At 42.6% G+C, this 14602-nt stretch overlaps 1 protein-coding gene across 21 annotated transcripts in view; it reads right to left on the reverse strand.

Annotated features, from left to right (window-relative positions):
• The window catches only part of Macf1 (microtubule-actin crosslinking factor 1), a 325822-nt gene that overhangs the window by 169352 nt on the left and 141868 nt on the right, over positions 1-14602 (reverse strand). For 13 of the 21 annotated variants that reach the window (NM_001135758.3, XM_087549955.1, XM_087549954.1 and 10 more), the window contains 2 exon segments: positions 6769-6861; positions 10801-10878. In NM_001135758.3, the coding sequence (NP_001129230.2) occupies positions 6769-6861; positions 10801-10878 (171 nt within the window). 21 annotated transcript variants of the gene reach the window in all.

Consider the following 14602-nt stretch of genomic DNA (forward strand, 5'->3'; position numbering starts at 1 on the left):
CAAAGGAATAGCGCTTGCTGCTGACTGGGGCATAGGGCAGCTGTGGGGCTGAAAACCCAGGGGATTTTCACTCACACTGATACAGCGATGACATCTAAATTATATTTTAAGTGAGACTCATAGACCACACCCCATTGCTGTCAGCAGGATTCCTCCACCGAATGTTTCCAGCACACTGCCTAACAAATAAGAAATACTACAATCTAAGGCTCTCTGGAATGGAAGAGAAGAGGTTCTTCTCTATGTAGCAGTTTATCCTTTCATGTTCCTGCCATGCCAGGAATCAAATAGAGGGCCTTGTACATGCCAGAGGTATGTGCACCACCACTAAACCACGCACGCACACACACACACACACACACACACACACACACAGTATATATGTGTATGCACATGAATGTAATGGGATTTTGCTATGTTGTCCTGGCTATCTCTGAACCTCTGGGCTCAAGGAATTCTCTGTCACGCCAGCTCTATGTAAACTCAAAAAAAAAAAAAAATATTGTACACCAGCACAGCCCTATCCACCTTTCCTGAAGACCCAAACCCAGTGTTCCCAGAAGGAGGGCTACTAGAAACTCTAAAGGCCCAGCCCCTGTGTAGCCGCACGTAGACAGACCGCCCCATCTATCCACAGCTACTGCAGGTGCTCTCCCCCAAGTCTGTTGCTAAAGCAACAGCAAAACTACAGCACCGTTTCATGGACATCACAAAACACAGCAAGCATGGGAAACTCAGATGTGGTTCACCAGCAAAAAATCATGACATTACAACCAAGTTGTTTATGCGGCCACCAAACCTTCACACATCCAATGAAGAAAACAGAAATAAATGAACTCTTAAGCTTCATGCAGCAAGGTACAAGTTTGACTTTCATTAATAAGCTAAAAAAAATCCCCAAAGCAGATCAACCAGGGGCAAAAGAGATAGCTACGATTACTGCTGTGAGGTTTCTCTAGGAAGCTTATAGAATAAGCATATTCATTTCTCTGAGTCTATTCTTTTCTAAATGTCTATATGTCAGTTGCATCATTTTCTTCTTCCAAAAGAAAAACTGGTCAGGCCAGGAACAGAAATTTTAGTAGGTTGGAACTAGGTTCAAATTGCTAAGTGGCTTAACTAATTTACTAAGTGATTCAGATTTCTTCCCTATAAGATATGGACACCACCACCCCCGTAACGGGGTTGAAAGACAAGGCTAATGATATAATGTCCATAAAGCACTTGGCTCAGGGCCTGATCTATAGTAAATCTCTTTTGTTCCCAGTTAAGTCCGCAACTAGACATTACAAGCCATCCCTAGCTCCCACAGGGATCCCAGTACACCACCTTCTTCTTGACTGTACTCTAAGGAAAGTAGATAAACTCCAAGATTATCTTCTTAGACGGGGATGCCTCCACTATTTTACTGAGTTAACTGACCACAGGACTAACCTGTGCATGGACCTTTACCTGGTGTAGCCTATGAACATATGATTATGCCTTCTCAAAAAGCAAACTTTTGGGATCTACTTATAAAAGTATTTTCTTCTGGCTTTTTATAGTTAACCATTTATTACCCACAGTTCTCCTCAAAAGAAAACCAGAGTTAAAGTGCACAGTCACTCATTTGCTCTGTGAACATGAATGGCATTTTACCACACACCAAGCACTAAGCAGCCATGAAGGAGGAGGAAGAAAAGGAGGAGGAGGAGGGGGTGGGGAGGAGGAGGAAGAAGAGGAGGAGGATCACAAGTTCACAAGAGACTGGCTCTGGGAAGAAGGTGGGGACCCATAAACTAAAAGCCCCCAACTTGAGCCAAACCTAGAGAAAAGTCATTCTGCAATTGCTATAAAGACATGTGCCCCAAAGAGACCAGTTGGTTACTATGTTTCAGTTTCTTCATTATGGCAATTAATAATAATAATAATAATAATAATAAGAAGAAGAAGAAGAAGAAGAAGAAGAAGAAGAAGTAGTCATAGCCCATCTGTCTGTTCTATCTACGTTTACAGCTTTCGAATAACCAGATTCATAGGATAATGAATAGTCATTGACTGCTTACTTTATGATGAGCAAAGACAGCGAAGGCAACAAAGCCCTTGCCTTTGCTAAGTTTACTCCTAGAGCAGGGATCAAGCACAAACAAACAAGCAAGCAAGCGTCAATATCCAAATAATGCTACTACCTAACAAGTATCCTAAGTCATAATGGAGTTTCCAGAGCCATTTGTAGACAAACTTTGGGCAAGAGAAAGGAAGCAAGGCCGGTGGGATGGTGATTCACAGATGCGCTGGGTCAGCTATCTGCCTAAATTCAATCCCTGCAACCCCTCCCAAGCAAAAGCGGAAGGATAGAAGCAGCTCTGTAAAGCTGTCCTCACTTCCGCACTCAGCCTGGAACTCCAGGCCAGGTGTCTAACTCCAAACCTCTTTCTTCGGTGGCAAGATCGTGGTCCACTGCAACAACAGTACTTTATTCATACAAGTGAAGGCAACAAAGTCCTTACGTTTAATTAAGTAAGTGTGACACAGCTGTGAAGTATACCACTCATAGTACACTCTATACGTGTCAAGATGAACAAGCCAAGCCACTCTTCACCATCACTGACAAACCCCACAAAACTTAGGGCTGAGTATTTTGCTTAGTAGTAGAGCATAGGCCTTACATGAACAAGGCTATAGTGGACACATTAGAAATATACAGTTATGGGTTTGGGGATTTAGCTCAGTGGTAGAGCGCTTGCCTAGCAAACGCAAGGCCCTGGGTTCGGTCCCCAGCTCTGAAAAAGAAAAAGAAAAAAAATATACAGTTATGATCCCATATCTGCTGTAAATGCACAAAAGCACATAAGGAACAATATGTGCCAACTGCAGAAGGGCATTTACTTTAGGGCAGAAAGAGCAAGAAATCAGCATATCTGAAATGTTTTGTTCTCCTTAAAGAAAAAGGAGGAGGCTGGAGAGATGGCTCAGTGGTTAAGAGCACTGACTGCTCTTCCCGAGGGTCTCAGTTCAAATCCCAGCAACCACATGGTGGCTCACAACCATCTGTAATGGGATCCGATGCCCTCTTCTGGTGTGTCTGAAGACAGCTACAGTGCACTCATATACATAAAAATGAATATTTTAAAAAATTAATTCAAATACAAAACAAAAACAAAAAGAGGAAAAATGCCTCCAAAGAATAAAGAGCAAAATATTAACTTCTGTGTCATTGTAAAGTGACTATACACATAAGAACTGTATATGCCTGTGAGTCCTTGAAATTTTCATAATTAAAAACATGTTAAAATAAAAGAACTCCAACCACTTAACACTCATTTTAGAAACAGTAGTCTCTTTATACAGACATTGGCGTTACCAGCCTCATCAGTACTATCAAATGTTAATCTGGGGCCTCCCTCTATTTCAACAAAATACTTCTTGAGAGTAAAACCACCATCTATCATCTACATGTACACAAACATCAGTGTGCTACTTCATCAACATCAATTGCAAAGACTGACGAGAGCGACTGTTCTGCTGATCTCCTAACATCCAGCAGCTTACTTTGTGTATTCCTATGATGCAGCTACAGAGTTACATATAGTAACAATGTATCACAATGTATATATACATGCCTGACCTTGCTGAGAACATCCAATAAGAATACAGACAAGAAAATGACTCGTCAAAGCTCAGGCCAGACAGAACCTTAGTACCTCGTAGCAAACACAAAGTTCACCCTAGCCAAGAAGCTACTGCAACTACACCTGCTGGAGAGGGGACATCAGCTTCTGGGCGTACGCACCAGCCACACTCCAGGGCAGGTTCCACGCTCAGGAGCAGCGGCCAGCACACTCGGAATCCATGTTTGTTATGTGTATGTGAGGTTTTGTTTTGTCTTTTCATTTGTTTTGTTTGTTCTTTCCACTGAGAGAGAAGAACATGAAGTTTCATGGAGAGGGAAGTGAAAGGAATCTGGAAGGAGTCAGGGGAGGAAAAATAATACAGTTAAAATATATTGTATAAAAAAAGCTTTTTTAAAAGAGAGATGAAAGCGTTGTCTCTACCAAGTGAGGCAGCTCAGCGGCTAAGGTGAGCTTTGCCAGGCCAGATGATCTGGAGCCCTCAGGAGAAACCACATCATTATTTATCATAGTTCCACGCCAAGTGGGGGGAGCCCAAATGCCCATCTGCTTATGAAGAGTTTGCCCTCTGACAAAGTACTGAATAGCAGTAAAGCTGGCATATGCTATAGCACAGTTGAGGTGAAACATCAGGTCACATCAAAGAAGCCTAGTGTTGAGGCACATGCTTGCAGTTGTACTGATGATTTTATGTATGTGTGTTACATACAGCATATAACGTGTGTGTGTGTGCAGCCCGGCATAGTGGTGCACTCCTTTAATCCTAGCACTCAGAAGTAAAAAGCAGGGAGACCTCTGTGAGATCAAGACCAGCCTGGTCTGCATAGAGAATTCCAGGACTCTGTCTCAGCAGAAAGGGAAAGAGGGGAGTGAGAGAAGAGAGGAGGGATAGAGAGAGAGGGGAGGGGACAAGGGGAGAGAAGGAGGGGGCGTGGGAGTGAGAATGTTCTAAAGCTGATGTCATTAGACCTCAAGTTTAGATCCCCAAGTGAAGCTGGCAGTTTCCAGGCAACAACACAGGAATATAGGACATTGCTAGAAGAGCCCCAAGGGATGCTCTCTGCATCTTAGTAAACTTTGAGATAAATGTCCTGAATTCTTCAACAAATTGTACAGGGGAAAATCAGATTTGATACAATATATATGTATACCTATTTTGGATTCTAAGCCAAATGAAACTTATTTTTAACAAGAGAGAGCACTGGGCACATCATAACATTGATCAGACATGTGATGGTTTCATGAACTATTAAAATTTACACTATGAACTCATTGTGGCTTTCTTTTTTTTTTTTTTTTGGAGCTGGGGACCGAACCCAGGGCCTTGTGCTTCCTAGGTAAGCGCTCTACCACTGAGCTAAATCCCCAGCCCCTCATTGTGGCTTTCTTAAATAAAAGGATACACACCGAAATATTTACAGACCAAATTATACAAGGTCTGAGCTGAGGTTTGAGGAGTAAATTATGCTATAAATGAAATTATAATTATTATGAATTAATTCTTTTACTAGATGTTGGATATGTGGTAATTCTTTACTATATTTTCCCCTTCCATAAACATGTGCATTTTTCATAACAAAAAATTTGTTTGTAAAGCTTAAAAGATGGCTGAGCTGTTGAGAGGGCTGACTGTGCTTGTAGAGTCAGGTTCGATTCCCAGCACCCACACCTCGGCTCACAACCATCTGTAACTGGTCCCAGGGAATCAATCCAACACCGTCTTCTGGGCAGGCATGCATATGTTGACAAAACACCCATATACATAAAATAAATACAATTGTAAAATTAAAGAAAGTATGTTTGTAGTCTCAGGGTATGGCCCCTCCTGCCTGCATGCCAAGCAACCTGCCAGACAGCCACACTCTCGGCACAGAAATGGGGGGTAGCGGAGAGCTTCCTAGTGGGGCTGCTCAGGAAAGTAACCACTCCATTATAACTGTCCCCTCTGTTGCCAATCTTCAACTGAGAGGCATGAATTTTATTCTCTAGCTTCTAAGCTTCCTAAATCTTTAAAGGAGATTTAGTTGCTGTCAAGCTAAACGGAGACAGCAGGTCTTACCTCACTGCCTGCGAGTACACTATTGGGTGGTAACAGTGAGAATACTTTATGTCAAAACAGAACAGCAGCAACCTCCCCATGCTCTTAAACCATCTCTGTTCACTAGGTTCTCAGGAGGTAACTATAGTCCTGTATAAAGGCTCAACAAAAACTTTGCTCTGAAGGGTACAGTCACTTAGTTCAGGTTCCCAGCTATTCCTATACTCAAACCTTGCCTGAAGAATACTGTAGTTGTCCAAAAATACGTGCTAATTCCACACATTCCAAACCTTACTCATGCTGCAGAATGCCAGCGTTGGCTCTAAACCAAAGTTCTAAGAAACAAGCCTGTGAACACTGAGAATTTTCTCAGGGTCTTTGGATTCCAAGATACCTGCTGTTCTTCCTTCAACCAGAAGGGGGTGCAATCTCTCCAACTAGGATGTCACACAGGCCTCACCCCTGTGCTTTTTCACACCAGCTGAAGGATGCTCCCCTCCATCACCCTTCAAGTAGCATTGAGAAAGTAGCCTGAGAAACAAACTAACTTAAAAAGAACATTCTTCTTATTAGAGAGTTGTTATTTTCTAACAGCAGCCCAGACTTTAAAAGAATTTGTGCCAGTTAAGAAAAAAACAGTACCAGGAAGGCCTCAAGAGCATGCAAACATTTCAGGACACCACAGGCTCCGAAAGCTGCTCCAGGCTGTGCTCCTGGCACACATACAAACAGCAACTGAGGGACCATGATTACTGGCAGTGCTTAAAGGCCAGATGAGAAGATTGGGGTAGACTCGTCATGCCTCCTAATGGTTCAAACCTAGCATCTCTCTAGCTCTCATGAGCCCAGGTTTGACTTCACTAAAGAAAGCAGACTTCTAATTCCAGACTTCCAGGGACAAGACCAAACCACAAAAAAGAAACTCTCCCTCCATTTTCATAATGCAATGGGGATTTAGGATACAATACTTTATCTCCCGACACACCTTACTTTTCCTTTCCAACTCAGACCCATTGTTGATAGCTGCCAAACACAGAGATATAACACAGTTCTGCCTGGAGAAGGCAGCGCAGGCTGACAGGCCATGTGCACACCGAGCGACAAGAACCCCAGAAGTACCTGGAAGTGCAAGATGATGGTCCAGATGAGGCCCAGGGTGAGCTTGGGATTGCCGTCCGTGATGTCATCATTGCGGATGTTCACTAGCTTCACCTGCGAGGAGAGGCAAGGCAGTCTCAGAGCCCCAGAGGTCTCTCTTCTGGAGTGACTTTACTTATTTTCACTACTAAAGTATAGCTCAATTAATTTTTGACTTAAGAATCTATGAATTCTAATACTTTTGCAGTACCATGTAAAACAACTCCCATTATTCCAAAACAGGCCCTGTGATGCCTACTTTCAAAGAGTTGAGCCTGCCTCACTCTGAGGTCCTGACAATACCAGCTCATTTCACTTTTTCTAGAACGTCCTATAAATGGCATGTGACCTTTGATCCTAGACTGCTTTTCCTCCTCGACTGAGCATAAAGTTCTTGAGACTCCCATCCGAGCTGCTATATGAATGGCTATATGAATGGCTGGTTCCTTTTCATTGCCAAGGAACACTACTGTACAGACACCCTGCCCTGAGCTTGTCCACTCATCCACTGAAGGGTTTAGGGAGTACTTCCAGTTTGGGGCATTTCTGAGTAAAGTCCCAACAGTTTTGTTCAGATTGTTATATGGACATATGTTTTCACTTCTCTAGGATAAATTCCTAGTATGTGTGTATATATGATATCCATATATATCTACAAACTGCCAATTCAGGGTAGATGAACTGTTTTGTCTTTCACCAGCAAAGCCACCTTGTGAGCACACGGCATTGCAAGCTGCTTCATTAGTCAGAATCCTGACTTGTTCTAATCTTTGGGGGGTTAAAAGAGATGTCCCTACTCCATTGCCGCTCCCTGCTCTCTCCCCTTTCTCTGTCAAAGATCTCCTCTTGATATAACAACCTTCTCAGCTTTATTCCTAAGGCCCATTACAAGACCACAGTGTAAAATCCCATTCCCAAAACACAATGTGCACAGATCCATAGATGCCCCCTCCTCTTCAATGCCTAGCTGTCCTATTTTGTAAGAAACTGAGAGGTTTTGTTCTGCTGGTTCTTTGAGACAGGGGTCTCTCTGTGTAGCTCTGGGTGTCCTGGTCAATATGCAGACCAGGCTGGCCTTGAACCTAGATCCTGCCTCCGCCTTTCAGGTGTTGGAATACTGGGATTAAAGGTGTGTGTTATTTGTTCCTTCGTTCGTTCATTCATTCATTCTGAGTGTTTCGCCTACATCTTGTATGTCCAGTGTCCATGGAGACCAGAAGAGGGCATCACATCCTCTAGAAACTATGGATAGTTATAAGGTAGCATGTGGGTGCTCGAAACAGAACATGGGTCCTCTGAAAGAGCAACGAGTACTCTTAACCACTGAGCCATCTCTCAGGTCTAAAACATAGGATTCTTATTTAAGATGTAGGCTTTTAAAACTGAGTGTATGCTGAGCAAGCCACTCATTTAATTCAACCCATTGGTCTTCTCTGTTATTCTCGCCACAGTTTCTGTTACTTGTAGCAAGTGGAAGGGAAGGTTTATGTTCTATCTCTTCCATTGGACTATCTATAAAGGACCCCTGCGAGCTGCACTCAGAGGTTACACTAAAAATGAGCTGGGAAAGTTCTTTCCTTCTCTGTATCTAGGTTTCAATCCCTGGGGGTGATGTAGAGGTGGGAGAACCTGCCCTTCCAGGCTGGGAATTCTGATTCCCTAGTCACCAGTCACTCACTGACCTGGAGCTGCCATGAGGGCAGTACCAGTTGGAGTTCATATTCCACAGTCCTACCCCTTTCCTGAGATGCCACCTGCCTTGAGCAGTTACCTCCTAATAATATCCTCAATGGCCTTAGCACCTGACCCCTTAACTTTATGTTCCTACCATATTGTCTGCCATCCTTACAATCCTAGCCCTCACATCGTGACACAAGTGTCAACCTATTTGTAGTTCGCTTGACTTCTCAGTTCTGAAGATCCTTTGGTAACCTGCACAACTATAGCTTGGGCCTCCCTATTCTAATAATCCTTGCCCTTCTGAGTCTGACGTGGTTAACCTTAGCTTCTACTATAGTAATCAATCCTATTCTCTGTCCCTATTTGCACTTCTAGCTAATCAATTCTTACTTTAGCTTGTCTGGCTAGACCCCTTTCAGGTTTTCCTAATACAGACATACAGACATTCTCATAAATATCCCAACAGCCTCCATTTCTCTTACCATTCATTATTAAATTATTTAAACAAATATATCTTTGTCAATAATAGACCACTTGATATGATGAGTTCTGAAGCTAAAAATGTTAGGAACATGTTCCCATCCTTAAGGAACCTGCAGTACATTGGGGCTAATGGGGAATTAGCAATATAGTAACAAATGTTACATTCAAACTTTATTGTGGAAGCACTAAGGATATTTTCCAAAGTTAATTAGACTAAAAAATATGCATACCATATAATGTCATATTGACTCTTACTGTTACTGGGCAATCCTAGCAACACCAAATTTTTTCCTCATAGTTCACACTGGAGAAGTGGGCCCTCCGATCACCTCATCCACCTACTTCCCTACCACAAGTCAGCAACATCTTCACCCCTCTTTCTGTTCTTCTCCCTGTATCTCAGAACAGGAGACAAGTCTTTTTGGCTAGGCTTAGTGGTACATGCTTTTATCCTCAGCCATCCGAAAGGCAGAGGCAGGGAGATCCATGAACTCAAGGTAGGCCCTGCCTACCTAGAGAGTTCCCAGGCTACACAGTAAGACCCTCTCTAAATTAATAAGCCACACCAGTCGCATGGTTGGTTCTTATCCCTAGGTCCCTGACTGGTTCCACTGATTAGGAAGCCCTGAGAGGATAGAGGGAATAGAGATCACCACTGACAGAAGGACACTAACCTACATGGCAAGAAACTGGAGTTCGAGCCCTAGCTCTGCTCTAACCGCTGTGATCTGGGCCAGGTCACTTCAGATAGCCAGCTCTAATTCTCTTTTGTTCAGATCACTGGAAATGCTGGATTCTTGGGCTCTATGGAGTCTTCTAAAATGAATATTTTAGGACTCTTCTAGCTCTTTGTTTTACTTGGATGGTTTGTGTCTGTTTGTTTTCAGTCCTTGCTTATTTTGTCTTGTCTTGTTTTGAGGTAGGGTCTTGTTATGTAGCCTAGCCTGGGCTCAACCTCATGACTCTCCTATCTCAGCCTCCTAACTGCTGTATCATAGAGAAGGACCACTGCACATAGCTCTGAGACTCTTGATCCTCCTGATAAGTTTCAGTCTTTTTCCTTTTATTGGCTTCTCCTCCTTTGCCTGAAAACCTCTTGCTGTCTTCCTTATATAGGAAGAGAACAATGTTTTTTGATATACTCAAACACATTTTTACGCTATGAAAACCATTCTCTTGACCAAACTTGGTAGTGCACTTCTATAATCCCAGTACTTAGAAGGCCAAGGCAGAAACATCTAGAGTTTGAGACCAGACTGAACTATAAAGCTAGATCTTGCCTCAAAATAATAGAGTTGGGTGTAGTGACATACATACACCTTTAGTCTCAGCACTCTGGAGGCACAGGCAAACATATATGTAAATTTGAAGCTAGCCTGGTCTACATAATAAGTTTCAGGCCAGCTTGAGCTACCTAGTGAGACCCTCTTTTAAAAAGAAGAATGAATGAATGAATGAATGAATGAATGAATGAATGAATGAATACATAACTAGTCATTCCCTTAAGTCACTACTGAGGAGTTAGCTAAATAAGAGTTCTTGCCTTGTAAGCAGATGGCCTTGGGTTTAATCCCCAGAAGCATGAAAGTAATCGCAGCATGAGTGAGACATTTCTCTCAGATGTGACATGTCTGAGAAACTATACCAGACTTCCCTTGTCTCATTTTATTATAATGTGGCTTCCCCCCCCCCATATTCTTCACAGGTTTCTTATACATTTTATGCCCTGCCCCAAACCCCAGGGTCTATCTTTTAGTTTAATCTTTGTTCATGAATACTGATTCTCTCAAAAAAGTACAAGTTCTATGTAAGGACGAAGAGTCAGAACCAGAATCCATCAGATGTTCTTACCTGCCGCTGCTTTAGGAAGTCCAGGGCAATCTGCACATTCTGCAGCCTGTGAAAACGCATCCTGCCCTTTTCTCTGGGCTGCAAGGAAGAGAAGCGATGTTAATTTTAGCTATTGTCTTTGACTTCAAGGACTAAAGAGCACACAAGAACTGCTCTTGGCTGAAGCCAGGCATGGGAGCATTAAACAAAGCACCTTGAAGAGCAGGGCCTGGGCATGCCCAGCAGGCTCTCGGCAGCTGACAGTGCCCGCACACCACTCTACATCACACAAAACCACAAGCTTATCTGAGCTCTAGTGCTGCATCAGAATCACCTCTGCACAGGCTCTTCTGTGTGTGGCCAAGGTTGATCTGGGGTGTGAGGTTAACAGGAATACAGAGTATAGCTCTATGACTCTTAGAACAACGATTATCTACACTGCAGAGGAAAGGTAAAAAGTCTAAGTGCATAATTAGTAATGGGTGGAACCAACCTTAGCACAAACCTGAGAAGGTTTACTCTAGGAAGGCAATGTTTAAACACAGAGAATGGAGTTGCGGGTGCTCAAGAAAAACAAAAAAGTTCCAAAATGGATGACAGAATCTAGGAAGTAACCCATTGCTCAAGGAGGTGAGTGTCACTTTAGGAAAGCTGCTGATCCCCAAATGAAATTCTCAGAGTAATAAAATCATAATGGTGAATCACAGGGCTGGAGGTGGCTCAGTGGTTAAGAGCACTGACTGCTCTTCCAGAGGACCTGAGTTCAATTCCCATCAACCACATGGTGGCTCACAACCATCTGTAATGGGATCTGATGCCCTCTTCTGGTGTGGCTGAAGACAGCGACAGTGTACTCATACACAATAAATTAATAAATCTTAAAAAAAAAAAATCATGAACAAAACTCTTCCTGCTACTTAACCCTTGGGTCACACTACAAAGCAAAGCAAAGGCTCCTCCATCTGGTCCCTGTCACTGTCACCCTGCCCAAGGCTCAGCCCTGCCTAGGGGAGGGGTTGAAGGATGTCTGCCCTGCGCATGCTATAACAACAGCCATCTGCTCTGGCACCTCCCACAGTGCTGCTTCACTGTTCGAAAGCTGGCACTGAAGGCTCACCCTCATTAGATTACACCCAACTCATTTGTAGATATTAAATTGGCACTGCTAATTAAAGGTCGAACAAATATAAGGTACTTCTGTAGTGGGATCTGCAATAAAGAAATCTTATAACAGACAAAAAGTAGCCTAAGACATGGAGAGGAATGAGAGTGTCCCTCTGAGTACACTCCAGCATTTCTAAACAACATTCTCCAAATGGGAGAATTTACAGAGATACCAAGGCCTCTCTGTGTAAAAAGATAATTTCTTTTGTGAGCTGTAGGGATTTTTTTTTTCAGCAAGAACCATTTCTCAATTATTACAGATCAATGGAGAATATAGTTTAGAGAAAGACAGTCTAAATGAAATTGTAAGACAATGAGGAAGGGAGATGAGGAGATAACTTTAAGAGGGCACAGGTTGGGGTATTATCCCATTTCTGGAGAAAGATTATGGGTTCTAATTTAGGACCAATCAGCAGAAAAGGTTCCTCTTACAAACATTAATCTCTACTCCTAATGTACCCTCCACCAAAAGTAAACAGCCCAAGAACATGCAAATTAAATCTCTTCCCTAGAGTTACTAGTGAGATTACTGACCGAGGTCAGAGTATCTCATGCAGTGAGTTTGCAAACAACACTCAGTTTTGAAAACAATTGACACACATGCTTGGTGAGAACCCAGAGGCTAGAAGTGGAGAGAGAATACTGTTAGTCTATATTGTGGAGTTGTGAGCAATTAATTTTCATGCTGTCAGCTAAACTTTCCACAGTTCGGCAGTCAGATTCAGACAACACAACAAGGCCAGCAGAAAGCCACAGGTCTCCAGGTCGCAAAAGGACTTAATACTCCCATGTACTATGATTGTTTTGGTGCCAACCATTCTCAGATAAGCAAAATAATTGCTGCTCCGGGATCATCTAAGAGCAGCCATGGACAATTTTAACCACTTTCTTTGGGACCCATATTCCCTGGTGGAAAGAGAAGGCAACTGGTGACCAAGCTACTTGGAGACCTTGAGAAGTCTGGCCTCTCTGATGGCCCTGAAGTGCCAGCTGGGATGCTGGCACCCCCAAAAGACCTACTACATCATCATCATCTTCCTCTTCCTGATCCTCGCTGTTTGTATGGCGCCAGGAGGGCATGCTCACGAGACGAAGGGTCTTCAGCCCTGCTGGCTCCTTTGGCCATCAACCAAAGAAAACACAATGGAGGAACAAAACACACACATACACACACGCACACACACAAGCACACACGCAAAAGAGAAATGAATAAATAGTTTTTAATCTAAAAGTGAAAAACCTCCCACCTCCAAAAGAAAGAAAAAAAAAATCAAGTCAACAGCAGGGCACAGGGCACTGAACACTTCTTATCTTGAGCGCATCTTTAATTCCTCATGTCCACCTACTCTACATTTGTGATTCTGCTATGACTGGAAATGATGACAAGAACAACTCTAAAAGACATCAGATGCTTTCTGGTGAGAATATGATATGAGAAACCCCATAAACACCCACATGTCAAAGGTAAGGAGAGGAATTAAATGGGAATGCCTTTACCCTGTTTGGCAAGCAGTTGCATCAGAAAGAATGACTTTCCAATATGAAACCCACTGTTGACACATCTATCAACATCAGATACCGTATGAGATACACTGAATGAATGCTCAAGAATAAAGTCCAGCAGAGAAGAATGGGATTCTGATATCTTACTAGATCAATGAATGAAGGCCAGTCAGTGGTTCAGAGCACTGGCTGCTCTTCCAGAGGGCCTACGTTCAATTCCCAGCACCCACATAGTGGCTCACACCATCTGTAAGAATCTGATGCCCTCTTCTGACATGCAGGTACCCATGCACATAAAGCACATATATAATAAATCTTAAAAAAATAATCTAAAAAATAATAAAATAATTGAAGGCCAGATGGGAAACAGGAATTATACATGCTAGCTATGCTAACAAAGGCTTTTCTGACCACTAAAAGTACATATGAATAATTGTACTACCAAGAGTTTTTTGTTTTTAAAGTAAAGCCAAAACAAAGGGTTTTAGGAAGCCAAGCCCCACTCCTAGAAGGAGTTGAACATCACATAAACAATGAAATCTGGTGTGCCAAATACTATTCTTTTAACACAACAAACAGTGACTAAGAATCCACCAGAAGCATTGAGTGGGCTGAGATTTAAAGTGCTTGCACTGTGAGCCTCTGCAGATCTCTTTCCCCCACAGATGCTTCCAATAGTCAAGTGTGGACATTTCCAATGACAACTGCATTGCTATAGCATCTGAGAGAAAGATGCTGAACCGCAAAGAACACTTGCTTCCATTGCTCTTCAATCTTTTAAACAATGACCAAAGGAATGTAATTTTAATCCCTTAAACAATGCAAGTGTGAGAGCTAGTCTGACAGCTCAGGAGGCTCAGCAGCATTCCCTACATTAAAGTGTCCCCATCCTCTGCCTCCCCTCCAAGCACTGGGACAAGGCCAGCATATTTAATTATCTAAGAAGCCCATATGACCTTCTTTATGAGGACATGCTCAGGTCCAGCTTTAGCACTTTTCCATATCTGTGAGACTCAACAAATCATGGAGGAAAGTAGGAGAAACTCCAAACACCTGGGTTCTTAAATTAAATTTCAAATTCTTAGTTAAACACAGAAAATTAGAAGAAAAAGACAAAAACATAATAGAGAAAAGGGGAGTCTGTACAAACTAAAAG

Source organism: Rattus norvegicus, chromosome 5, assembly GCF_021556685.1.
Source record: "Rattus norvegicus strain SHRSP/BbbUtx chromosome 5, alternate assembly SHRSP_T2T, whole genome shotgun sequence".
NCBI lineage: Eukaryota > Metazoa > Chordata > Mammalia > Rodentia > Muridae > Rattus > Rattus norvegicus.